The 25,595-nt window shown below is 39.0% G+C and overlaps 5 protein-coding genes across 8 annotated transcripts; 4 read left to right on the top strand and 1 right to left on the bottom strand.

Annotated features, from left to right (window-relative positions):
* The first annotated feature begins 263 nt into the window (after window positions 1-263).
* Window positions 264-3,382, top strand: LOC141903509 (uncharacterized). The gene is made up of 3 exons (XM_074791632.1): window positions 264-587; window positions 976-3,205; window positions 3,324-3,382. The coding sequence occupies exons 1-3, from the start codon at window positions 264-266 to the stop codon at window positions 3,380-3,382; spliced, it is 2,613 nt and encodes an 870-aa protein (XP_074647733.1).
* A 429-nt stretch (window positions 3,383-3,811) lies between these two features.
* LOC141903857 (uncharacterized) lies at window positions 3,812-6,762 on the top strand. Of its 2 annotated transcripts, XM_074792207.1 has the most exons (5): window positions 3,812-4,549; window positions 4,642-4,778; window positions 4,896-4,988; window positions 5,383-5,978; window positions 6,346-6,762. In XM_074792207.1, exons 1-4 carry the CDS (start codon window positions 3,859-3,861, stop codon window positions 5,950-5,952), a joined length of 1,491 nt encoding a protein of 496 aa, XP_074648308.1. In that variant the 5' UTR covers window positions 3,812-3,858; the 3' UTR covers window positions 5,953-5,978; window positions 6,346-6,762. The 2 variants fall into 2 exon arrangements, with proteins under 2 accessions (XP_074648308.1, XP_074648307.1); XM_074792206.1 differs by having other exon boundaries at window positions 5,383-6,762.
* A 492-nt stretch (window positions 6,763-7,254) lies between these two features.
* Window positions 7,255-12,837, top strand: LOC141904613 (solute carrier family 22 member 15-like). The gene is made up of 8 exons (XM_074793227.1): window positions 7,255-7,748; window positions 8,417-8,645; window positions 9,492-9,687; window positions 10,267-10,500; window positions 10,938-11,072; window positions 11,343-11,546; window positions 11,731-11,803; window positions 11,887-12,837. The coding sequence occupies exons 1-8, from the start codon at window positions 7,356-7,358 to the stop codon at window positions 12,154-12,156; spliced, it is 1,734 nt and encodes a 577-aa protein (XP_074649328.1). The 5' UTR covers window positions 7,255-7,355; the 3' UTR covers window positions 12,157-12,837.
* A 209-nt stretch (window positions 12,838-13,046) lies between these two features.
* LOC141903734 (receptor-type tyrosine-protein phosphatase S-like) lies at window positions 13,047-19,283 on the top strand. 3 transcript variants are annotated; one of them, XM_074791996.1, is made up of 13 exons: window positions 13,047-13,481; window positions 13,597-13,683; window positions 13,789-13,929; window positions 14,321-14,520; window positions 14,993-15,212; window positions 15,722-15,868; window positions 16,065-16,415; window positions 16,508-16,575; window positions 16,969-17,215; window positions 17,507-17,815; window positions 18,046-18,363; window positions 18,666-18,889; window positions 18,963-19,282. In XM_074791996.1, the coding sequence occupies exons 1-13, from the start codon at window positions 13,418-13,420 to the stop codon at window positions 19,026-19,028; spliced, it is 2,442 nt and encodes an 813-aa protein (XP_074648097.1). In that variant the 5' UTR covers window positions 13,047-13,417; the 3' UTR covers window positions 19,029-19,282. The 3 variants fall into 3 exon arrangements, with proteins under 3 accessions (XP_074648097.1, XP_074648095.1, XP_074648096.1); XM_074791994.1 differs by having other exon boundaries at window positions 13,597-13,929; window positions 18,963-19,283; XM_074791995.1 differs by having other exon boundaries at window positions 13,439-13,929; window positions 18,963-19,280.
* A 483-nt stretch (window positions 19,284-19,766) lies between these two features.
* LOC141903507 (short transient receptor potential channel 7-like) lies at window positions 19,767-25,383 on the bottom strand. Its single transcript, XM_074791628.1, has 11 exons — window positions 25,336-25,383; window positions 24,314-24,865; window positions 23,705-23,869; window positions 23,015-23,176; window positions 22,531-22,792; window positions 21,815-21,954; window positions 21,133-21,247; window positions 20,914-21,065; window positions 20,550-20,716; window positions 20,126-20,324; window positions 19,767-19,994 (listed from the first exon to the last, which is right to left on the bottom strand). Exons 1-11 carry the CDS (start codon window positions 25,381-25,383, stop codon window positions 19,767-19,769), a joined length of 2,190 nt encoding a protein of 729 aa, XP_074647729.1.
* Between the last annotated feature and the right edge of the window lie 212 nt (window positions 25,384-25,595).

Genomic DNA, 25,595 nt, shown 5'->3' with positions numbered 1-25,595 from the left:
CAGTTATCTGTTTTAACCGTTGGAAATGTTTTTTGTTAGATTACAGCCGTGGAAAATATGCTCCAATTTCTTCTAGGAAACTTAAGCACTTCGAAATGTTCCGCCACTGACATATCAAGATGGCGGCGCCCATGGAAAATTTTTCGAAAGGCGCGTAGCTCAAAATTATTGGCAAATAGAATTCTTTGTGGCAGCTAGCGAGTATCGAGGCGGTCTTAGCACCTTTTAAGATGTCAAGTAACCCGAGAATGAATGATTTAAAGATGGGAGGTGGGGAAAGAGGCAGAAAACCCGTGGTAGGGCCCAGTCCGAGAAAGAGAAGACAAGAAGCTACCACTACAACTGGTGCTGCTGACGATATTTGTTTGGATTATGACGTATGCGATGATGAATTTGAAGCGGAATATGATGAGAATTATTCCGATGAAGCAATGATGGAAACAGAGGATGACGACACTGCTGCAGTTGATAGTACAGCTGTTTTACCTGAATCGTCAGCAGTTGTCGAAGGCATGCCTCCATCTTTAGATGATACAATTGTGGACGAAACTGATGGAGACTCATCCTCCAAACATGCAAAACTTGAGGTAACCTTCAGATATTTTTACTAATCAAAATCAATCAGCTTTCAGTTTGGCGAAAGATTAGCCTGCTGTGTAGGCCTAATCAGTAACCTGTCTGTGGTTTAGATTCACAATCGGGTATTTTCACAAACAAGCCCATCCGATTTTAAAAGCTTAGGCCTACCACCAACAATCAGGTAACTATCTAAAAGTCGTTGTTCCTCAAACAACGGGAACCGTAACAACATCTGGTATTCAGACTATAGTAAGATAAGTCATTGACAATTTTCAAGTTCTCATTGACCGCAATAGGCCTAATTGAATTTTCATTTCTGGTGAGACTCCAACAAATAATTTTTCTCTTCATCTCAATTTTGCTTATGATTTATCGATGGCTTTGTTTTTATTGCAGGGTATCATCGCTAATGTGAATATAGATGATGCAGATGTATCCATGAGCTCGGACAAAAGTTGCAGGTCGAGCATGGAGGTTTCGACATCTGAAGAGAACTCTAAGACGAAAAGGGGAAAGGATTCATCAGACACAGAGTTGGACTATGATTCTTACTCTTCGGTGGATGAGATGGAACGTGCTGGTGGTGAGGACTCTCAAACTGATGGTGATAACTCCCAAACTGATGATTGGAATTATTCCTCATCTTCATCAAACAGTTCGGACCGGTCATCAACTTCTAAAGATGACTCAGACAGTTTGTCGATGGACGAAGTATTCGGTATGAATTTGGAGCGTAGTGAGAATATTAAAACAGTCGATGAAATTGAATCTCCCGATATCAGCGAAAGTGAATCTCCTGAACAGCAAAATGTGGTCACGGAAACAACTGATGTGAACTTTGAAAGTAACGGAACGAAAGCCATTGCTAATCGTCTGCATTGTTCAGGTGATTCTATGAGCGCAAGCGAAAGTAAGGTTAATCATTTTGAAATTGCAACTTGTAATAAAAGTAAAGACATCCATGTAAGTTTTGAATCAACTGAACATGAAAAAATTTGCGCTGGAGAAAGTGATGCTCAAACTCCAAAAAATTTGGATAATGTATTGATGGATATTCCGCTGAGACATTGTAAAGGTGAACTTGATCTTAGGTTACCAACACCAATCAGCTCCTCGAACGTAACTAAATATCAATCGGTATCCGAGCATGTTTTGATTTGTCGTGTGAAAAAAGTACACAACAGGCGATCTTCGGTGCATGAAATGGGTCGAAAATCGGCAGAAAGACTGATACCCGAATCACCGAGCAAACGTAGGTCGTCAGTTCATGAATTGAACTTCTCGAAGGAGGAAAAATGTAATGAGTTAAGCAGTCATGATTTTGAGAGCTGCGAGAAAAGTGTAACAGAAACCAAAAGTGAGCCATGTACTGAAACAATGAATTTGAATAGGTCTAAAGATTATGTCCATATGAACAAGGATGACTGTGATAATAAGTTTAGTAAAAAGGACAAAGAAGTAAATATGGATGAAAGAAGTGATCGAAGAAGGGGAAGAAAGGAGCACAGTGCTGAGAGACCTGACAGAAAAAGAAGTGATCATAGGAAAGAGAAGAAGCATAAAGATCATAAAGAAAGTGTAAGAAGACATGATGTTGATAAGAGTCAGAGAAGAGATCCACCGGAAGAAAAAAGTCACAAATCTAGGAGAGGTGATATTGATAGAAGTATACCGTCAAATGAAAAGGAGATTCGTAGTCGCCAAAGTGAGCCTAGAAACCGTGAAGGCAGCAGACATTCAGGTACAAGAGATATGAGTAAAAGAACAGATAGAAGAACCGGAAGCCATAGGCAGGAAACAGATGAGATTAAGCCAAGGAAACATGAAAGTGACCGAAAAAGAGAAGAAAAATGTGTTAATGAGCCAAGAAGACATTCTAGTACTAGAGAACGGAGGCAAAAACATGCTGAAAAGCATAAATGTGAACCAGAAGAAAAATCCGGTAGAAAGATTGATATAAGGGAAGACAGGCGAAAGGAATGTTTGGATAAGCAGACTTCTAGAACTAGGGAAGAAAGGGATCGAGAAAATGCTCCACAGCGCAGGCATTCAGGTGACCGTCCCAGTGGTAGAAAAGAGATGAGAAAAGAAAGAGATGAGATCCAGCGGCGAAGGAGATATTCAGATGAAAGATCTGATAGGCCTAGATGTAGAAGTGATAGACACGGAAGCCGAGGTGGCAGTACTCCTAGAAGTAGTGATAGAGTTAAACTGATTGTGGAAGAGAAGGAAAGGAGAGGTTTAGATTGTCAAAAACATGAAAGGTCAAATGAAAGAGGGTCTACTCCATCATCTAGACGTAGAAGTGATAGACACGGAAGCCGAAGTGGCAGTACTCCTGGAAATAGTGATAGAGCGAAAGACATCGAGGAAAGGAGTGAAAGGGGAGGTTTAGATAGTGAAAAACAGGAAAGGTCAAATGAAAAAGGTTCTAGCCTATCATCTAGGAGTAAAAGAGAAAGACACAGGAGCCTAGGCGGCAGTGCTCCTAGAAGTAGTGATAGAGTGAAACAGATTGAGGATGAGAGAGAAAGGAGAGGTTTAGATGGTGAAAAACATGAAAGGTCAAATGAAAAACGTTCTAGTCCATCATCTAGAAGTAGAAGAGAAAGACATGGAAGCCGAGGTGGGAGTACTCCTAGAAGTAGTGATAGAGTGAAACAGATTGAGAATGAGAGAGAAAGAAGTTCAGATAGTAAACACTATGAAAGGTCAAATGAAAAAGGTTCTAGTTTATCATCTAGAAGTAGAAGTGAAAGACATGGAAGCCGAGGTGGGAGTACAAAAAGTATTGATAGAGTGAAAGAGATTGAGGAAGGGAGAGAAAGGACAGGTTTAGATGGTGAAAAACATGAAAGGCCAAATGAAAAAGGTTCTAGTCCATCATCTAAAAGTAGAAGTGAAAGACGTGGAAGTATTCCTAAAAGTGATAGAGTGAAAGAGATTGAGGGAGGGAGAGAAAGGACAGGTTTACATGGTAGTGCATATGAAAGATCACATAAAAAATGTTCTAGTTCATCATGTATGGTGGAAAATCAAGTGGAGCCACCGCGGCGACATTCTGGTGACTATGATAGAAGAAAAAGGGAAAGTGAAAGAATACCGTCAGCTCATGAAAATAGTAGAGAAGATTGTCATTCTGGTAAAAAGAATGTGAAATTAAAAGAAGTGAATGAGCATTCAAAGGCTCAATTGCAAGAACAGAAAAGTATATGCAGAAGAAAAGAGCATACTGGTCAAGAAACTGCAGATACAGAGAAATTGAAATGTAAAAAGACGATGGAAGCACAAATTGACGATGATCATATGAAATCAAAAAATCAATCTGAAATTGAAAACAAGACCGATCGACACTTTATATCTGAGATTCAGCCTTTGGATGCAAGTGATTCATGCCACTTCGTGCTCAACTATATTTTCGACAATCACTGCTCAATACATGAGAAACGAAATGAACAGTCATCAGTTGATGAAAGAAATAAGTGTCACTGTCAGCTTGTGTTGGACTATTTGTACGGACAAATGTCAGATGTAACCAATGATTTAATGAATTCATTCCAGATGCGTGTGCATCACATTGCAGGTCCTGATTTGCCTGTTAAATTACAAAAATATTCCGATCTCTGTCAACAACGGTTAAAGCAGCTATTCCGTACACCGGCGATGTCTCAAATCGAAAATGCATCCACGTTTTTAGACTCCTGTAAAGTGAAATTGAATACCTTGTTCGATAAATCTGTCGGCATTCTGTTCCCAACCTCAGTCGGCCTTTCTTCCGAGTCAAAGGTTTCAACTGAGGGAAAGACTGATGTGTCCTCTGTGAGTAACGAGAGTTTGTCCAAGGCTACAGCAGTTAAAAGTAAACCAGCCCCTCGTACGACTGTGTTAGGCGTCGGTCTCATACCGACTAATCCTAGAGCAAAACTGAAACAGGGAACTCAACTTCGCAACGTTTTAACACGTATGCAAGGTAAATGATAAGATTTAGATTGAAAGCGTAGGTTTTTCAGGTTACATAGACTTCAATTAAAAAGATTTGTGTTTTTTCAACCACTTTTTCAGATATAAAAGGCCCAATAAGTGTTTTGTATACAGCTCTTCAGGAGAGATTACGCGTAAAAGTTTGGACCCGCGGCGCTCGGCAGCTCAGAGGATATTGCCTTGGATACATCGTTGCTTTTGACAAATACTGGAATCTGGTATGCTTTTCCTGTATAGAATAATCATTCAGAGTAGAGTATATCATCATCAAGACTGATTCTTTATTTATCAAGTGGTAATAATTCACTGTATGAAATTATAACTCGTCTTTGTAGGCGATGGTCGATGTCGATGAAATCTATGTGAAACCGTTTCGAAAGAAACCTGACCGACAGAAACCAGCTAATAACCAGAAGCAGACGAATCTAGTGAGTAGTACATGTTTATGCAATATCTTAAATGAAAACTCGTTTTTGCCAATCTTTTAGAATATTGGGTTAAGCCCGTGTGACACTTGTGAGCTAGATTTTGATACAATACATGTGTCTGAGATGATCGATGATAAATTTCTTTCGGGTTTGATAAACTGACTCGGAAATGTGGACCTGGATCAAGAAGTTCTGATTACATAAGCCGATGACCTGTAGCTGACTTCTCATTCCAGTGTATTGTGTTATCAAGACTTATGAAACTTTAAAGTCTTTCTGCGAAACAGCCCTTTGATTTGATAGTTTTAAGAAATGTTTACCGTAGATAGAATTACGTGGATGAACTGAATCGCAATCTTTTATCAATTTACAAGGAAATTTTATTTATTTTCAGGAGCCAGTTGACCCCGGCATGTCTACGAATTCTGCTCCGTGCTATCCCCACGTTCCGGTGGCTTCTGACAATCCGCAGCTGGAATTACGTGTCTATGATAATACAAACTCGGAACAGGTCGATTTAGCCGCGCTTTCAAATAAGCTAAAGCAGTTTCGTAGCGAACTTCTAGATTTATCCGGTACCGAGAAAAGTTCTTCACTTTCGATCGAACGGACTCGAAAACATCGGTCAGATCTCACGGAAACTCGGACCTCATCCGATGTTTTGTTTCAGACGTCGGTCGAATCATTCACGACTAATCCCGAATTTATGAGGATGGCCGAGGTCAATTCTGTCGAAATGGAAAAGCTGAATGATAACCGCGACGATAATCATAATGTCGCTGAGAAATCGGACGATAAGCCGAAACGTCCTGCGGCGGTCGGGACCGTCGTTCCGAACTATCACGATCCGTGGTGTCGTAAAACGATCGCGTTGCCGAATCGCTGGGGTAAATGTATCGAACGTCACGTCAATCAGTTGTTTCTACGCGGAGATAGCGTAGTCAGTGTCGGAATATTAGAATAATTCCGTTTAATCCAGTTCGGTTTAAGGTGCGGTCCGTCTTTAAGTGTGTAAATATGATGTTTAATCCAGATTTCTCATAAACCAGATTAATTTCACTAGTCCCGAGTGGTCAGGAGCAACCGCGTTCTTCCGTATAACAACCATTGGTGCAAGTTAATTTTCATGGATAAAACTGAAAGAATTTTGTTTATATGGTTTATAAATGATCCCCAAGTTTCCGCCAATATTATCTCGTGAGTTGAATGTTAAAGTTAAGCTTGTGCCTTGCTTAATTTGTAGAATTGGAATACGGTAAATTCCAACTTGGTCTATTATGAAAATTAAGAATGCAGTTAATTAAGCCTTGCTAAGCTTAAGTTTGCCTTGATTAACTTCAGCCTTGATTTACTTCAGCATATTGGCATACACTAAACACTGGACAAAATGGTATACTATAACCGAGCTTAACTAGGGCAGAATATGAATACAGTGAACAAAACCTTGAAAAACTTCGAAATTGGCATGTATTTTACTAACTTTGCCTCACTTGGACAAAATTGGAAAATAGATTAGTTATCAACCCTTGCTTAATTTGGACAAATTCTGTCTTATGATTTTTTGGGTTTTTCTCATTTATTCTGAATAAACTGAGTTGAATGAATAATTTTGTAATCGTTTTGTCATTATTTTTTGTTTTTTTTACCTTACAGAAATTTTTACCTCATTTTGGGTCTAATGAGCCTCTAATGATTCGTGGTTCACTGCCAAGTTTCCGTATATGTACTTATTGATCGTTTGTTAAGATCCTTGATGTAGGATAAGAATGTTGTTATCGAAAAAAGAATATATATTTTTTTCTTATGGATAAATTAAATCGAACTTGTGTGATGAGTTTTATAATATTTGTGGACAGATTTCTATCGCTTGTGACCTACGAGTAGCTGCTGAACTTAATCTGTTCTTCTACCCTTAATCACAGATGGTGCCAGCGTTAAGTTTTCTTTCACCTCGCAAATTCCAGTTTCCAAGAGAACGGACTGTCCATATAAGACGTCCACGGGCGAGGGGGTCATGAACTTAGGACTTTTTGAAAAAGGGGAGGGGTTTGGCTGTGGACATCTTAATTCTAGTAAGCCAGAACAAATCATTTAGTACATTTTACATGAATGAATTGTTCAACTTCGAATTGGAGGAAAAATACTTCACATTAGAGTGAAAAATAAATGATTAAGCGAATCTCTATTTCACTTGACCCGGCCAAAGACTAAATTGATCAGCTTATATTTATATTACTCAATAACTTTTATCATTCGGTCAAATTGTATGAAGGCAGACATACATGGTGCAAGCGTAGATAGTGATTGTGATTGATTTATATGCTGATTTCAAGTCGGTTGATTTAGCCTACCGAAGAAGTTGTAAAAATGGTCAGTTCAAACGAAAGTCCCGATTCTGCAAATATTTTCGACGCAACAACCTCCAATCATTTCGAGAATAAAGCTGATGGATACGGCAGCGATGATGAAAGTAAAGCTGAATCTGAAGTTCATTTCGAGCAGATACTCGATGTGTTAGGCCACTTCGGACCATTTCAAATCCGCGTGTTTTCGATTCTGACATTGATGGATTTATCGACAGGACAGGCGATGATGTTATTCGTGTTTTCCACGATATCTCCGCTCTGGTCGTGCGCGCAGTTTTTGGACAATTCCACGCTGCCCAATAACACGGTGAAGATGTGCGCCTCGGAGAACGGTTCCCGCTGTGTTCGATTTCAGTACGATACCACCGCTTCGATGGTCTCCACAGTATCCGAGGTAAGTTCGTGTGCAATTCAAAAGCTAATTTAGCATCTGAATACCAGACGATTTTACGGTTCACCCTAAGAACGTTGATTCGGGAGCGACGGTTAGAAACTTGACTAAGGCTATAAAGATTGATACCTCATTTCTCCTTTCTACTGAGCTTAAAAGTTGACCCGGCTGACCGGCTATGTACCCTGTACATTACTTTTTTAAACTGATAAACAAGATTACCATAACAGCCATAGAGCTGATTACAATTTTTTCGCAGTTTATAACATGACCCGACCGATTAAGAGAAACATGGTATCAGATCAGAATCATGGTACTAGAATTTTCAAATTCGCCCTTCAAAGAGTCATTATCAAAAACTTTGCAAGATTTTCTAAATCTGGATACAATTTTCCTATTTTTTTGAAAATGAAAAGTAATCCATTCACAAATGATTTATTCAAACAATTACGATCCGTCCTTTTTCAATAGGTAAGTGCACCTTTAAACGGATAGAAGTGCCTTTTTCATGAAATAGAACTGCTCCTCAAGAAAGCTCGGCAGTGGCTCGTTTCGCTCTTGATACAAGTTCTAACCCTCACCAAACGCCGACAATATGCTATGATAATCTTTTTTTTTTAGTTTTGTAAAATTTACTGTTGAAAAACCGAAGAATGCATTTTCGTTTTCAGTATGATCTGGTTTGTGATTACGACTATCAACCACAGCTGTCTGTCAGTATTCAAATGATTGGAGTTCTTTTCGGTGCAATGTTAACTGGTTACATCGCTGATTGGCTCGGTCGAAAGAAAACATTGCTAACGATGTGCACTTTGATGATGGCCACTCAAATAATCGTTGGTTTTTCCATCAGCTGGCCCATGTACGTCGTCATACGTACTTTCACGGGATTCTTCTTGGGTATGCGTTAAACCGTCGTCCTTTTCTAAAGTATATGGTTAAACTTATCACGGTATTAATTCAGGTCTATAAAGCCGGTTTTTTGAACCACTTCAGAAATTCTAATCTTTGAATTTATATATGTATGTATACCTATCAAATGATATAGACAATGATTGAGCGGTAAAATAATAAAATGCCTTAGTACCCCATTTTGTCAAAACAGGTCAGAACCGGACTTGATCAAATAAAGTATTCATATTCCAAGAAATGCTATCGCTATTCAAACGATTCGAATCGGATAGCCACGTATGATAACATAAAGATATGTATCAAACGTCTCTCAGAACATTAAGATAATTTGTCAAAATCCTGTGATACTGACGACGTCGTTCGTACGTACGTAGCATTCTGATTGGGAAATATACGTGACTTTGTTTATCGGAAAGCGCAAACATATCTGACATATCTGCGATATCTTACTACCAAAGATAAAATTCATTATCACGTAACATAACATTTGAAAACGAAAGTTCTATCGAAGTTCAGATATATATATTTGGTCGTTTTTGAGGGCCTAGTCCATGGTTCATGAGGTTTTCGCCACAGCCTTTGAAATTCCGCCTAAGAATAACAGTTTTTGTAAATACGTAGTGCGTTTATTCATAACCATTTCAAAAACTATCAGTTCAATCACTTACTTCTAGGGAAATTGATTCTTTTTTCGAGTAGTTTGTATGTCTAACTAGTCATTTACAAAACACAAAGTTTTCGTCATTTTGCGTACCTGGTAAATATGACGGAAATGTTTTTTTTCAAATCAATTCTAATCAATCATGCATTTTCTATTTTGATTAACTATGCTAGGTGGAACGTTGAACATTTGTTTCACACTTCCCATGGAATTCATTGGTCCCAAATGGCGCACGTTCTGTGGTTCGTTTGGCCTGTACGGATTCGGCATGGCGACGATGTCCTTGATGGCTTACCTGACACGTGACTGGAGACACGTGACTTATATTTGCGGTGCGATGTTCACCCCTATTATCCCAGCTGTTATTTTGTAAGTATGAAGTCCCGCTATTATATGCTATGCGATCAATGAAATAATTTTGAAAAAAAATTAATTTGGATTCAAATGTGATATGGTTTTTCAGTTGAATAAAAAAAGCTTTTTTGATAACTATACATTTTAAACGTGAAATAAAAATTCATTACCAATGGAAAAAGGATAATTCAATTTTGAATTTTGACGTAAAACAAGAACATGCTAATTATTACTAGTTGTATACCGTTGCGAACATTAGCAGCGATCACACGAGCATCTTAAGCACGTGCTACATTTGGTCCAGAATAACAGTTCACACTGGTGGCTAAATATGGCGCGACCAAAAATGTCCGACCAGGCCGGAGTCAGATTTTAGCACGGGTCAAATTATTGCGTTTGAATTGCAACTGGTTCTGGAAGTGCCTTGGTTTGTTTAAGCATTGTTTAGTATCGAGTGAGTGGTTTACGTGTGAACGCGCTTTCTAATTAGGCACGGTCCAAATTTGACTCAAGTTTGATCCGTGCCAATTTGAGTCAAATCGTCTCCGTGTGATCGCGGGTATTGAACGCTTGAACTTATTTCGATTGTCACAGTTACGTCCCCGAGAGTGTGAGATGGCTGACAATGAAAGGTCGATTCGAGGAGGCGGAGGAAATAATCAGATGGATGGCGCGAGTGAACAAAACTGGCGTTCCCGATATGCGTCTGTTGCGAGCCATCGCGGCTCAAGATTTGAACGAACAAACCGAGGGAAAACGTCACAGTTATCTAGATCTTTTTCGAACCAAAGAGTTAGCCATACAGACATTTGTTATCATGTATTGCTGGTGAGTAACAGAATCGGATCCTACAATCACAAAGCTGAAAAACTTAAAATATCGCTATGTTACGATTTATTGAAAATCATCCTTCGTCGTCCTTCCTGACGATGGTTTCTTGTGGAAAATCAAAAATTCGGATTATTAATAAATTCCAACATTACAATATTCTTATTTCGGCTTTGTGATTGTGGGACTTATATTTTCTACTTTTCTTTCTCTACTCCATTTTACTTCCATTTTCCTCTTCTTTTGCGATTCATTGCGAAGTTTTACCGCGTCACAACGGGTTGATGTTATGTCTTTTGTTGTTTCAAACCTCCATCAATTCGGTGAAGTTGTTACGATCTAAATGCTTAATCATGATTAACGATAGTCCTTAAATCCATTGTATACGCTCTAACCTTAAAACTTCTGCAACACTCGCTTTTCAACCTTTGCTTCAGGTATTCATGTTCTTCCGTCGCTTACGGAGTCAGTAGCATGTACAGTACATTTAAGGGCACGGTCTTCTTGAATTCAGTTATAAGTTCAGCTGTTTCTACGCCGTTTGCTTGGAGCGTTATCTACGTCGGAAACAGGTAATGCCTTGTGTTTCGTCATAATCGTCATACTTCATTCCAGGATCATTGATTCATGCCTAGGACATACGTGCATTGCACATACATAGGATGAGCTATGACTGTCCCATGAAGTAATAACATCTTTGTAACTGACTTCAGTATGAATACATATTCGCAAAGACTGATATAGTGAAACTCATCCGACATTCATCAAAATCAAATGATTGAAAACCACATCAGGATAATTTTTGAAGTCTTCTGAAACATAAATCATTTTCTAAATTCCAGATTTGGTCGAAGAAGGTCATTTTTTGCCTACATGAGTTTACCATGTACCTGTTTGTTAACGGTAGTCATCATAGGAATTCTCGGCAAGAAAGAGGAATTGGGAGTACTTGTAACAGTGGCTGCGCTAGTCGGCAAAGGAGGGGCTATTTCCTGTTGGATTTTAGCCGCGATCTACTCAGCCGAACTCTATCCCACAGTTATGAGGTTTGTATTTATGAAAAACAGTTCTTTGGTCGTTCTAAAATCTTTAAAAAAAAATCTTACCGAGGGATCGAAGTCTGCGATTACTGTATACTATCTGGCATACTATATCGTTATGACATTATGTTTGTTCCTCCCGTTTTGCCCATATAACATTTGCTCGAAATTGTACACTTTTTGATTGCAGAAGTCTGGGTTGTGCCGCAGCAAGCATGGCAGCAAGGATTGGTGGCATTATTGCCCCTCAATTAGCCTACGTCGTGTGTATCCATGTATATTCTATAATTTGACATAATTGGAAAGATTTTAGCTGTAGATAAAGCTGAGTTCTATTTGTTTTCAGGGTGAAGTGAGCCACTGGGTTGTTCCGTATGTGATGTATACATTTCTGGCCATTACAACGGCCATATTTGTCCTCATCTGGCTTCCAGAGACCAACAAAAAACCGCTGAAAGACGCCGTACTGTATCATCGAGCAAACAAAAATATCGAACACGGCACGAAAGATGACAATGACAGCGGAGTTAGTATCGTCAGTACTGGTGACGAGAAGACAAACGATGAAGTTGATATTGGTGGCACTGCATTCGGTTCGAGACCTGAAATTATGTAATTATTAAACCGGGGCAGACTATTTCAAACAATTTTGCTGTGCTCTCAGGTTTTTCTATCCTGCGGTCCGATGAGATACTTCAAGATAGAATATTCATAAATCTACTTCGACATCATTTCCATTTACAAATAAAATGGGTTTGGGTATATTGTTGAACATCTCAAATGACTTCCCGAGTGGAAGTGGTGTCCCTGGACCCCTTGTTTTAGTAGACATATCTTATACTTTCAATTCATGGTTATGTAATGACATGAACACATTCAAACAAATTATTAAGCTTACTCAACTACTTTGATTGATAGAATTTAATGTATGGGCAATTTTCAATAATGAAGGATAATAAAAAGCCTTGTTATTTTGTGGTACTCATAAACCCGGCGTAGGGCGGCCTTGCGACTGTTTGAGATTCTCTGCGACCTTCAGCGTGGTGACCGTCGCAAAGACCCATCGACCTACGACCTGTGACTGCCAGCGACAAGTTGCACACGTTCTATGCATTTCTGTGAAGGTCTTGCGACTGACGTATTGTATTTTTTGCACACCGTGCAGTGTCCCTAGCAGTCGCGGTCGACATACACCCACGTAAGACCCAAAACATGTACCGGGGTATGTACAATTTGAGTGATAAACGTTAACGATTGTAAAAACTGCTAGGCTATTCTCGTGATAATAACAATACTACTGAAAAATCACATTTCGTTCCGTTGGTTTTATTTTCTGATAGTTTCAAATGAATTGTCTTTGCTGTAGCGAATGAAATGTGAGGTGAGCAACAATCCTCCAGGGGCCGGTTGCACAGTCGTGACTTAAGTCCAAAAGTGGTCTTAAATCTTAGGACTGGTCTTAAGTCTAAGCCGTCACTATGCAACCGGCCCCTGTAGCTCAGTGGGGCAAGGGGGTTCGAGTCCTGTTGGTTATTTACGGTGTGCGTGGCAACACTTCACTGTTTCCGTCAGTGGTTAGTAGGGTTAATTTTGGGAAGCCAAGATATTAACGAAATAAGGCAAAAATAAACAAACAAACAAAAAACAAACTATACGCTGTGAGTCACAACCAAAAAGCTGCCATAAAAATGTAGATTTTATATGTCATGCGCATCAAATATAAGTGGCTGACCGAAATAAAAATCTACGGACACAACGTTTTCGTGTATATTATCATTTCATACCAACTAATGCGAACTAATTGTGCACCGGGGCAGTAGCAATCAGTGATTTATTCGCTATCCGGCCGTTAGTAGGTACAAACGCTCGCCGCCATCATGGTGAATGTAGGATGTTTCTTTTTGATTTTGGTCGTCGCTTGTTTTGCGGTATCTACTGAAGGTAAATAATAGCCTAAACCAATCGAATCTATAGAATTCTGTAGTTATTATCTCCAACTGTTGATTCAATATCTATACTGTAGACTGGATGTTATATATTTCATATACATGTACAGCATCACGAAGAACATTTCAAATAAAAAACATCCAAGTTGAACGGTTATCCAAGTTGATCGGGTCCGACTCGGACAAAGTCTACTGTAGTAATATTCTCTGTGAAATTATCCGTAAATTTCACAAGTCACGTTATTTCCACCTATCGAAATGTTTGAATATCTTCGAGTGCGATATGTTATTTTATTCTCTAGGATCGAATTGTTTCGGAGGGAATTGTACGCAGTGGGGTTGTCATTGTGCTGGGAATACGTGTCCAATATCGGCAGCAGATGGTTCTATTTCGTGTCCGCAGAATTGCGCTCCCGATTGGTTTGGCCCTGGATGTCAGACAGGTACTAATATACATGTATACGACTTTTGATTTCGCACCATTTCAAAATTTTCATAATTCTTCAACTAAATGCCCAGTTCTACAGTTGAATTAGGCGCGATACTGAAAAGTATTTTTTTAAACCAATTTTGACAATTTAGAATCGGAGCAAGTCCTGAAATAAAGGACAATTGGTTTATGTATCTCCAAAATTGATATACTTCCGATAGCGCCCGCATCATATTGAGACATAGAGCGAACAAACAATTATGAACAATTACTGACCCAGATTCAGAATATTGCACAAATTATAAATCATCGGCCATTTCCGGACATAACACAACATTTAAACATCTATCAAATCGGCCAAAATGTTTTTGAATACATCGAAATGTTTGTTGACTCGATTTAAGGAAATGTCGCTATCGGAAACGTCGAGAATTCAGGAGAAATTCAAAACGACACCGGTCACTCGCTGCAGCTGTGTTTTGATGGTAATTTGTACACTGGTTCGTGTCGACAGAATTCATTCGTAATCGACTTGGGAGATCAATTCGTGATACAGCGCGTAAAACTATCGGATGCTCGGCGCCAACGAGTTAACCGATGCCGGGTAAAATATACCATTTTCAATTTACACCAAGACTAATAAAAAATCATGGATTGATTTATATTTTTCTCTGCGATTTTTTCAAAAAAAAAAAAAAATTAAAAGAATTTAAGTTAAGCTCTTTTTAGAAAGAAACACAGTTTTATGCTACAATCTTGATGTTTCACAGGTATATATATATCCCCCTATAGATAGGGCATATCATCTTAATACATATAAGGTCGATCGGGCTCCAGATGGCCATTATTTGACCTTTTTTGTGTGTCCAAAATGGTCATTTCCAGCATTTAGTCTATATATCACGGCTCGAAAAACACACGAACTCCAAAATTTTGTATTGTTATCATTCCAGACCCGGATGGTATTCATTCGCAATTATATTTCGATTCTCCTGATGAAACTATTTCTTCTCTCGAATACTGTGAAAGAAAACATGAAGGGACGTGGATCAATTATCATTCAGTTTATATTGCAGCGCCATGTATTCAACCTTGAGATTCGAATCGGAAATAGTGAGAACAAGAGCGAAAACGAAGTGTGCGTAAATGTGAAAAGTAGAGAAAAATGTTCCGATCAGATAACATTTTATTGCAAAAAACTTTTAGCTGGAAGAATTGTGAACATTGACCGCACCAGAGCTCAAAGCAACCCCATAGAATTTGCGGAGATCGACTTGGTTGGATTTCGATATATCGGTATGATATGCCTGTTGGGCCAGGTTTCTTATTCTAGCTAGAAAGTCCATGGAAAAATTGCGATTAATTTTCATTCTGATTAATGCAATTTTGATTCGTGATGTTTTTGTTTGCCATAACTTCATTTCCTATTTTGGTTATGTGCTGGCCCTCTTCCTCGATATCAGCTGCTCCCTATATATACATATCTAAAAATTTAGCTCTGAACACATTTTTGAACAAATCTAGCATTTCGAGATATATTCAACATTTTCTTATAGAACTAAATAAGCATGTTCCACGTGAACTTCTGATAAAGATAGTTATAATTTGAAAATTGGTTTTTCAAACCAAATTCCCCGTATAGTGACCACTAGGGGGCTCTGGTGGTGATGTACCAAAATTGTCAAGTCGGCAATTTTTGAAGTCCCCAGATAGCGCATCAACGGAAAATAAGTGTTGCCAAAATCTAGTGTAAGTCAAACGGGTTTGGAAACCTCACTAACATAGTACTTCATATCTGTTTGCAGATCCCACTGAGTGTAGTATACCTGAGTCGATAAGATGTATGACTCCGAGCCGCTGTAATTATAACGTGGAGAACCAGGTCGACTATTTGACGGGAGCTTGCAAGAATGGATGTTCTGCCGATTATGTAGGACACAATTGCGACCAACGTACGTTATTCTTACTCTTATTTAGTCAAAAAGAGGATAAGTTTTTTTGCTAGTCCGTTAGAATGGAAATTATTCTTTTCCCCAACCTCCACATTAAAGGACTTTCAATTTCTGAGTCATATGTTATTGTTTTAAGTTTCCATGAATAACTAACAACCAATTTGATGTCTCTTTTCAAATGAATCTTTCTTCGTAGGCTTAGTTTTTGAAGGCAAGTTAAGGTTTTCGAGAAGGCATACTAAAAACAGCGTCGAGGTAGAACTTAGAGATATTTCTGGTTACTATCGTTCCTCGCCCTTTGACTCGGGCAGACGAAGAAGAATTCGCTTAGATTTTGTATTTGTAATAAGAGAAGTGGGCGCTACGGATTGGAAATTAGCTAGCGCAAAGAAGATCTATCATTCGTCCCGTAACGAAAAATACAACATCACAGAATTATCCCCAAATACAGAGTACGAGGTTGGAGTAAAAATGCGAAAACGAGAAGTAAATCTGACGTCATCATTCGTGAATAGATCTCCTATTTTTGTATACACGCTGTGTGATGGTAAGGTTTGTCTATAATCATTCAACATTATCGGGGATCAATCGGGGAATAGCAGAAATATGAAAGAATGTCTTTTTGAAATGCAATTCTAGAACCTAAAGACGGACCAGAAATAGTTAGTATGGAGATAGAGGGTGCAACACTGACCTTGAAAATAAAAGTAAGAAATTGAGCATGATGAGAAGGCGTTCCATAAGATTGCCTCTCGGCAACTCGGAATCGATGGCTGCCTTCATGAAACCACTATCGCATTATCTGATTACATGAAAGAATCATGTGTTGGTGCGAAAATCGAATTTATGGCGGCTGCCATATTTTTGAAAGGCCAACCAGTTGCATGATGTTGTTGTTATTTTCATTATCATTACTATCATTATTATTTTCATTTCTGATAGAATTATGAAAAATTATAAAATAGCGATACATTATGAAACAGTGAATCAACTACATACTGAATACATATCAACGTTCGTGGAAAAATGTTGAAGGTCATCAATGAAGACGATTGCGACACTCAACAATCAATTAGTTTTTTTTTCGGGATATTTTTCAGCCGCTCACGCAGGATCAACTGAGTTGTAACGACACCAAGGGAGCGTGGTATCGCGCCAGCTTCCAAATGATCGACGGAGACGACGAATGGAAACACACCTCATTACACACTACGAACGACTTCGTATTTACGATCAGTGGTGTGTTGGACTGGGATAAAAGATACATCGTTAAAGTTGGGGTGCAGAACCCCGGAAATGCGAGGTCCGTGTACGGCCCTGGTCTAGAGTTCAGTACAGGAACCCTTTGTGAGTTGTTGACTTTAATTAGGTTCAAAATCGTATGGTTAAGAAGAAAAAATTCCAATCGTTCCAATTCGTTAATATTAGAGAGAATCCCACAATAATAACGAAATACAAAGTCCGAAAAAGATTCCTAGAGCTAGTGGTTTATTCGACGTTTCGACTATATTCTAATAGTCATCTTCGAGAATGCTTTGTTTTATGTTGTTATTGTGGGATTCTCTCTATGTTATCGTCACAACACGGATATATTATTTTATCAATGGTGATCTTTCTACTTTGCATATCGTTCTGTAGTGTCGCCGATATCGTGGCACGAGGAGGAGGGCAACGATCGCTTGAATCTCAGTTGGAGCGTTCTTCGAGAACACCAGGATTCGAATTTCGAATACCGAATTCTGTACAAATTCTACGACTACAAAGGATGTTACGTTAAACAAGGCGAATGGAACTCGAGCCCATTCCCCAGCGTAGTACCGTCTTATAAGTTGATCGGACTCAAACGCAACGCCCGATATTACGTAAAGATCGTCGCTAACGCTACCGGGAACGGAGTCAAATGGAAATATACATCAAAACAAACGATGATAGAAACGTCCGAATCCGGTGAGAGCACTAACGATTATCTAGTCAAGATTGCTGTTAAAAATCTCGAAAGATAAAACCACTGTGTATTTAGATCACATCATATGAATTTGGGTAAACAAACATTGATTAATCTTAGTAAGGTTTTTTCCCGATGTAAAGAACCGGGAATTGAAATTGGAAGTTGTTGAATACAAGAAATACAGGATATCTCGATCCATACTAATGATACGGTAAACTTGTATTTTCAGTGCCGGTCGGTACCGCAATTAAAGCAATCGTCGTTCCGGAGACCGTTCCACTAAAAGTTTTCATATCAACCACTTTAGCTAGCGTAAAATTCAGAGATTTACCTTGCGAAGACAGAAGGGGTAAACTTGTCGGATATCACTATAGGCTAATAGATTATAGCACCGGAGAGGTGGTGAGGGAAAACTTGACCAGATCCGCGAATTTTGTACTCACCGACCTAATGCCGTACACGAAATACATCCTGAGTTATACTTGGGCGAATAAAGCCGGAGAAAGTGAACGATCGGAAGAAACCGAATTCATTACTGATGAAACTGGTTAGTACTTAGACGGACAGACTGGATAATGATAGGGCTCAGAATTCGAATATGGAAATGAACATAACGTAGCTTGAAGGAGTGGGCTAGGATTGCGGATAAACAATGTCCGAAGAACTCGTTTGTCCCTTACCCTATAGGCTCAATCTATGGACGGCTGAGTATTGAGGCCAGTTCCAAAGCATTAAACCCATTCCTATGTATGTCTTTGGCCGTTTCTAAGTGTTGAACTTATTTTCTATCTACGGAAACCGAATTCTGTGATGATCATATTTCCTGGTGATTTTGTGTTTTCTTTGTAGAATTACCTAGCGTGGGAATCGATATGATAAATGGCCCGGCTGAAAAGTCGACTATGGTACATTTCCGTACTCGAGGTAATATCACCGGGCTTGCGTTAGAATGCGGCGAAACAACCGAAGAAAATATAAAACCGACCGAAATAACTAAGTATTTGTGGGATATAGAACCCACTCGGATGTTCACGGTAACCGATCTCAAAAGTTCTACTTGGTATGGATGTTGGGTAAGTTTTTTTTGTTGAAGATTTCTACATGATTTAATGTGTCAGATATTAAGTGATTTCTTTTGTATTCCAGGCCGCTGCCCGCAACAAAAAAGGATGGAGCCGGCCCACTGAATTTACATATATACATTTACCCTAATTGTTTCCAATAAATGGGAATAATAAATACAGAATCCTCTTCGTAGAAAGCTTGCAGAATTGTTTGTATAAAATGAATAGATAAATAGATTTATTCTCATAAATTAATCACAGATAATTCATGTTTGATACATTATATGGTTATCAGTGCCAGTGTATAGGGGTTTATATGTCCAAATCCAGTATATTTCATCTGATTGAATTTACTGTAAATTTGGCTATGAGGTGGATATGTAACTTCACGAAATGAGTCACATTTTGAGGAAATATAGAATCTATGACTGGTAGAATAAGACTTTTTGAGGTAAATAGATAATTGAGGTTTTTCTTTGTGTCCGGTAATGCTCTTCTGTAGAGCAAAATAGTTTTTTTTAATTATCAACCTATTCTTGATCATCCAACGTAGCGTCAATCAAACGATCTATTATTTCCACCATAACTGTCTGAAAATGCGAAATTTGAGCATTTGATCACATTGATCAGAAAATCGTTTTCCACGGTAACTCTAATTAGGTGTATATGAATGATCAAACTAAAACAGTAGTGTATGCACGCGATCTGTGGGATTTTTTAGTTACCTCGTATTCGGTTTTTTGAGACCTTGTGTTCGTCTGTTCAATGGCTGTGTTGAAGCTGTTCGGGAGGGATCGATCTATCCTGTTTGCTTCATTGACTACTTGAAACATTCCCTGCTCCGTAGTTACCGTTGTCTAGTATTTGAATAGACGAACATGAAAATTTAATCGCAGAAAGATTTGCCGGATATCGGAAATAACCTTACCATTTTCAGGTCTTCATTGTTCGACTCTTTTTTTGTGACGCGCATCGTGAACGGAGCTTTTACAATTTTGTAAATCGACTTTACGGACGGTATTAGGTTGAACGGTGCTGCTAGTGTGCGGCCTTCGTCGATATATTCCAAGAACAGCCTGGTCCTGGCGTATTTCCATTCAACATCTTCGTGTTCCTAAAATCAAAAACAATTGTGAAAACGACTGAAATAAAAAGTCATAGTTGGCTAGCATTTGATGGATAATTTATGCAAGACGCATGTGAACGACACGGCCTGTCTCCGGCGAAGAACCTCCGTACACTTACTGACACAGCGTCAAATGTTCTGGTCATGAGAGCTATGAGCAAGTTTACACAGACTATCACGACCATGATGTGATAACCGGCGAACAGAACCAAACCGGCTCCTTGGGTTACGGGCTGATTGAACGGATGAATCGTGGCAAATGCTCCGTCCGCATATCCGAACATCGACCAAAATAAAGTCAATAAGCAGTCTGACATGCTGTAATGATAGAAAACTCAAATATGTCGACGTATAAACCTTCTGCAATTTGTAATGGCTCAATATTGACGAAATTCCTTTTCATTTTTTAAAGAACTAGAATGGAAAATGTTCTTTTTGCTTCAAACACTATTTGCGGTAATCGTACAAAGCCATTAGAACCCTCAATTGATGTCACTGATACATTTTCTGGATAAGATCGACGAATAAGCTACAGGAACATACGTGGTGAAATGGGCACTGGCTTTTACTTGAGTGACGGCTTGTTCGTATTCTACAAACATGGTGGAATTCTGTAGCGTACGTATGTTGTAGTACCAGTACGTGTTTACAAGCGCTACCCAGAACGGAGTCAACATTACGCCCAGAATAAACAAAAACTTCAGAACGTCCTAGAATGCAAACATTGAAAATTGTCACGTAAACATTTCAAATGATATCACAAAAATTGATATCACAAACCTTACAGTAGAAACTTAAGACCAGGATAGATAATCCTCTTTTCAGCAAATACAAGATTTGCTTCAGCAAAATACACGTATAGTTCCCGAATTGTACGTTGTGAAATTGCGAGGTTTTTTATACCTACCTTCATGATTTTGTAAATACCAATTTGTAGGGGACCCAACACGTTACTGGCGGGCAGAAATGCTGAGATGCGACCGAATGTCATGAAATTTGCGATAGAAAATATGCACTCGTACACAACGAACGGGTCGTTTGGTTGCCATACCATTCGATCTGAAAATAGCGCCAAATCTCGCCCGATTTTGAATCAGATTATGAAACAAGCAAGGAAGCCTTTTACCTGCCGAATACATACCACCGACTATATAGTAATACTGATGCTTAGCGTACTGGTTTCCGTTCACTAACAACATCCAAGCAGAATCCGTACGAAAATATTCCACGGCAAAATGGAGCTAAAATTCAATCATATAAATGAGGTCAATCTTATTCTTAGATTTTTTTTTGTATCGATGCTCTTTTCGAGGCCACGATTGTTTTTTCTTTTATAATTTACAATCTGATTAATTCACCCCATTGTTTCCAGGCAGGCTAGGTGCTATGCTGTAGCTTTTTTCATTTCAAATGATAAGTCAAACAGTGCGAATACATTTCAAAGTGTCAACGATGAATAGGAAAATCTGATTTAGACCTTCCATAAATTAGAATCCAGCCGCAGTTGGAGATGATGTCAAATAGTGGAAACTAGCAGTCACGCTATTATATCTACTTCGTCGCTATAGTGATGATTATTTCGTCGACGATGAATCATGATTTATTTGTCAATTTTAATCAACAATACCATTTTGATGACAAAAGAAAGAAGCTATATTTCATCGGCATTTTGCGTGTTTATAGAGAAGAAAATAATCTTAACCAGATCTTTGATAAGTTTGGCAATCGCTTTGTGAATTGTTCGGGCTATGGAGCAAAATCTCAATCAAAACGGACTATTTCAATCTGAAAGAAAATTGTTTACTTACCTTAGCGAAGACAACTGCGTATACGGTGAACGCTGCGATGTACATCGATAGCAGAATAAAATCTAGATAATTCTGAACCTCGGAGAAATGTAGCTTGAATCCACTGACGTAAACCTGTTTCATTTCTTGCCACAGTAAACCTGAAGATGGCACGATACGGACGTAAGTAAGAGCGCGAAACGACAGCCATCAGTTCACAGTCGTTTAAGTCAGAATAGTCCATTCTCAATTACTCTTGCAGACGATAAGCGAAATCAACAATTGATGACATATAAGTTTATTCTAATGTTTCGAGCGAAATCAAACGAAATTTACCAACCAAATTAATACCAGGGACAATACCTTTTTTAAGATCAAATACCTCGAAACTTAAGAATAAGTTCCTATAGCATCAATTTCAATAAGAAAACTAACTTGAAAGTTTATTGACGCAAACACATATTACTTGATATTATCGACAATGAATGATATAACATAAATAATATCATTAAGGATCAATCAAGTTATTTTGAATGTGCTGAGAATGTACCAGTCGTACGTTCACGGTGATTTAACTCACAGCTGTGAAACTGGGCACGCATAAGATATTACTATTACAATATCATATAATCTCACCAGACCATGCTTCCGCGTGATGTTATTACTGTCAATAAGGAACTAAGAGATTCTATAGAATTTCAAAAATCAATGGATAATTCTTATCCGTTTTCACAAACCTGCTACCCAGATGATGACCATGATTTGTATGGAGGAAAATTGTATACCGCGAATCACCAAACGGTCGCCGATATCAAATTTGTACTTGTTGCTATAGTTAGTGAAAAACCGGTTCAAATGCCCGAAATAATGGTCGTTCTGCGGACTAGGGATCGTACTGGTCAGCGTAGAGGTGACTAACGTCAGTAGAACCATCAACACCAGAAACATGAAAACATGACCGACGAATTTTACGAATGGAATTCGCATGAGCTTTTCAATCTGAAAATAGGTTTGAGAAGTGAATGATACATAGTTCATGATGTTACGTAGGAGGTCAGAACCGTCATTCAAATTGTATAACTTACTAGGATCTAAAGAGCTGGGCCTAGAGCTCCATCCAGACCGAATGCATTTGATAATATCTCAACTGTTTGATATTACGTTTACTGTGGAAACGTTTCGATACTTCGGGCATTCAACTGAATACCATTCTGAACTTACTTTAGTATGCGGCAGTGCTAAATACAGCAGGCTTAGTACGGGGTAGGCTGGACAGAAAAACAGCCAAAATAGCGCCATTTTAAAAGTAGAATTTGAAGTGGTCAACATCGGTCCGTACCAAGTCATTTCTAGTTCTTGTTGACAAGCTGGATGTGAAATAAACTGCAAAGGGAAGGATATCTTTTTCATAAAGAAAACCGTTTAAATATTCATACATAATGGAACGATTCTTAAATCGCAATGTTGATTGCTTTGTTTTTGCTGACCCTGGAAAACGAATCGTTAAGAGAAGCGAATATTGGGTGATGATGGGGATGACATAGCAACGCATCGTTCGTAATATTTCCCTCATTTCTGATCGTTATTGGTTGATAGATGACAAATGGGGTTTTCATAGTTATCTTTACTAGCGAAAAAACAAAAGACTTGTGAATGAACGATTGCCTATCAGCATTTTTGCGACGGAAAAGGAAGTTATTCTCCCAGCGGGTAGCATCGTTCCAGCCGGTGGCGCCGGCTATTAGCCAGTCAGCCAATCGAATCTAGTGAATACGTCCTTTTTCCTTTTCAGCTTCGGAACTCAGGCGTTAAGTTATACATTCAAACGCTTGGCTTTTTCATCCAACGATTTGTTTCGACTTATTTGCTTCTGCAAAAAAACATTTATGTGGTTGTACATGATCTGCGTACCTTCATTTCTCCGTAGTCGACGGCTAATTTTAAAGTAGCGAATTTATCTTCAGTTCCGTCCCTGTTATGATTTATGATCGTATCCAGTTCTCTCGTGTTTCTGACGTGATCCATTAGTTTGACCAAATACGAACTTAAAGCATCCGCCAATTGGTTGTATTCTTCCTGTAACGACAAGGGATTCTTTTCAAATTTTACACGTCGCGATATGTTTTTGAATAATGATTCCAGCCTCGCCATATCCCAGACATTAAATTACGTTGTCTTTAGCTTTTTCGAAATAACGTGGGAGATGGCAAAAAGATATTTCGATGCCAAAACATTTCATGGAAAAAATTGAATAAACTAACTTTTTTGGTTTATCTCCCGTGTTCAATTTCAATAAGCATAATAGATAATATTTGAAGGTGTAAAGGTATGATAAGGTTAAAATTTTGAAACTGGACTCTGCTCCCATAATTCTAAGTAGGTTTTGTTTTGACCTCATAACCGTGTGGGGTAGTCAAGAAAACGCACCGTTTTTGGTCTAAGTTTAATGGTTTTATATATCCACCGTCGCTACCTCACCAACGGGTGAGCAGGGCTGGTCCTCGGGGAAGAACGACTTACGCTAAAATGTCTTTCCTGACTAGCGGCTTTTCTCAGCGATCGCCCCAGATCCATAGCAGTGCGAATCGGGTCGTCATTAGCTAGCGAAACATAAGCCTCGCTACAAACACCTCTAAACGTCTCCAAACGATGTTTAGCAACGTAATACGGATCCAATTCGGACAGCACCAAGTTACTCGAGGGAGGTTCGATTTTTTCTCCTTTGTCCAATAACGTTTTTACGACTTCGAACAAGTTCATTTGAGCGGCTAATACTATCGGGGAAGCATTCGTAGCCAGCGTAATACTGTACGCATCTTTTCTCGTGTCTAAAATGTCGTCTTGTGCCGCTGATTTCGACTTATTCTTTCCACGATGTTGCCTCTTTTCGTGTTTCCTACGCAGAATATTCGCACCCGCCGCCACTAAAACCCGAACCTCGGCCATACTGACATCGTATTCGGGACTCTTGACGAGGAAACAGGCTATCGCTGCTTTTCCCTGGCGAATGGCAGACATCAGCGCCTCGTAGAAGTCCAAGGGCTCACATCTAGGCGTCAGAATTTCTATCATCTGTAAATGAACGAACTTTAATCAAGAACTTTAATCGAAAAAACCAGTAGAAAGCATCCTCCCCCAGCAGGGATTCGAACCTGATGGTATCGAGCTGGTCACGAAACCCTGCACACTAGACTGAGTGCGCAGCTTAAATGATGTCATTATTAGCCAATCAGAAATCCCGTTTTATTTCAACCCGGGGTTTTCGCAAGTATAGTTCTTCATTGAAATTTGCCTGAAAGTGATTACACAACGAGCAATCTGATTGGTGCCGCAAGTTTTCGCGCGGCAAAGCTGCGCATGTAGCTGCGCACCCGGTCTACCGTGGTAGGGTTTTGTGCCGAGGCTGAGTGTAGCGATGCCATCAGGTTCAAATCCCGCCGAGGGAGGATGGTAGAAAGTCGTTCGAAGTACTCAATGAAATATGACTCTAGAGAATTTTTTTTTCAACATCGAAGCCGTATTAAAAACTACTTGCTACGTACGTCGGAAACATGTCTTTGTTCAGAACTATTTTCCCTCAATAGTGACATATTTTAACGCCGTTGGTAACCCTTTACATGATTTACTTCAGAAAGTAAATTACCATTCTTGACACGAAAATATTGTACCAATATCAGGGCATCGTAATGATCAGTCAAAAGGTTACGCGCGCCCTCCACTACACTACCATTCAGTGCGGAAAGTACTTCCTACACTATCATTAAGCTACGGAAAGTACTTCCGACAATATAATTCAGCAAGG

This window comes from Tubulanus polymorphus, chromosome 4 (genome assembly GCF_964204645.1).
Source record: "Tubulanus polymorphus chromosome 4, tnTubPoly1.2, whole genome shotgun sequence".
Lineage (NCBI taxonomy): Eukaryota > Metazoa > Nemertea > Palaeonemertea > Tubulaniformes > Tubulanidae > Tubulanus > Tubulanus polymorphus.
The sequence above is the reverse complement of the archived record's forward strand: the minus strand, read 5'-3'. Positions and strand labels throughout refer to the sequence as shown.

Coding starts and splice junctions, on each gene's coding strand:
- LOC141903509 (XM_074791632.1), top strand. CDS start 264: ATGGGAGGTGGGGAAAGAGGCAGAAAACCCGTGGTAGGGCCCAGTCCG. Junction 588..975: donor CCAAACATGCAAAACTTGAG/GTAACCTTCAGA, acceptor TTTTTATTGCAG/GGTATCATCGCTAATGTGAA. Junction 3,206..3,323: donor AGAAAGACATGGAAGCCGAG/GTGGGAGTACTC, acceptor TTTATCATCTAG/AAGTAGAAGTGAAAGACATG.
- LOC141903857 (XM_074792207.1), top strand. CDS start 3,859: ATGGAAGCACAAATTGACGATGATCATATGAAATCAAAAAATCAATCT. Junction 4,550..4,641: donor CGTTTTAACACGTATGCAAG/GTAAATGATAAG, acceptor CCACTTTTTCAG/ATATAAAAGGCCCAATAAGT. Junction 4,989..5,382: donor ACCAGAAGCAGACGAATCTA/GTGAGTAGTACA, acceptor ATTTATTTTCAG/GAGCCAGTTGACCCCGGCAT.
- LOC141904613 (XM_074793227.1), top strand. CDS start 7,356: ATGGTCAGTTCAAACGAAAGTCCCGATTCTGCAAATATTTTCGACGCA. Junction 11,547..11,730: donor CTCTATCCCACAGTTATGAG/GTTTGTATTTAT, acceptor TTTTGATTGCAG/AAGTCTGGGTTGTGCCGCAG. Junction 11,804..11,886: donor CCCCTCAATTAGCCTACGTC/GTGTGTATCCAT, acceptor ATTTGTTTTCAG/GGTGAAGTGAGCCACTGGGT.
- LOC141903734 (XM_074791994.1), top strand. CDS start 13,418: ATGGTGAATGTAGGATGTTTCTTTTTGATTTTGGTCGTCGCTTGTTTT. Junction 13,930..14,320: donor TGGCCCTGGATGTCAGACAG/GTACTAATATAC, acceptor ACTCGATTTAAG/GAAATGTCGCTATCGGAAAC. Junction 15,869..16,064: donor AGGACACAATTGCGACCAAC/GTACGTTATTCT, acceptor CTTTCTTCGTAG/GCTTAGTTTTTGAAGGCAAG.
- LOC141903507 (XM_074791628.1), bottom strand. CDS start 25,383: ATGTCACTATTGAGGGAAAATAGTTCTGAACAAAGACATGTTTCCGAC. Junction 23,177..23,704: donor TCGACTACGGAGAAATGAAG/GTACGCAGATCA, acceptor TTCCCTTTGCAG/TTTATTTCACATCCAGCTTG. Junction 19,995..20,125: donor GAACATTTGACGCTGTGTCA/GTAAGTGTACGG, acceptor TTTTGATTTTAG/GAACACGAAGATGTTGAATG.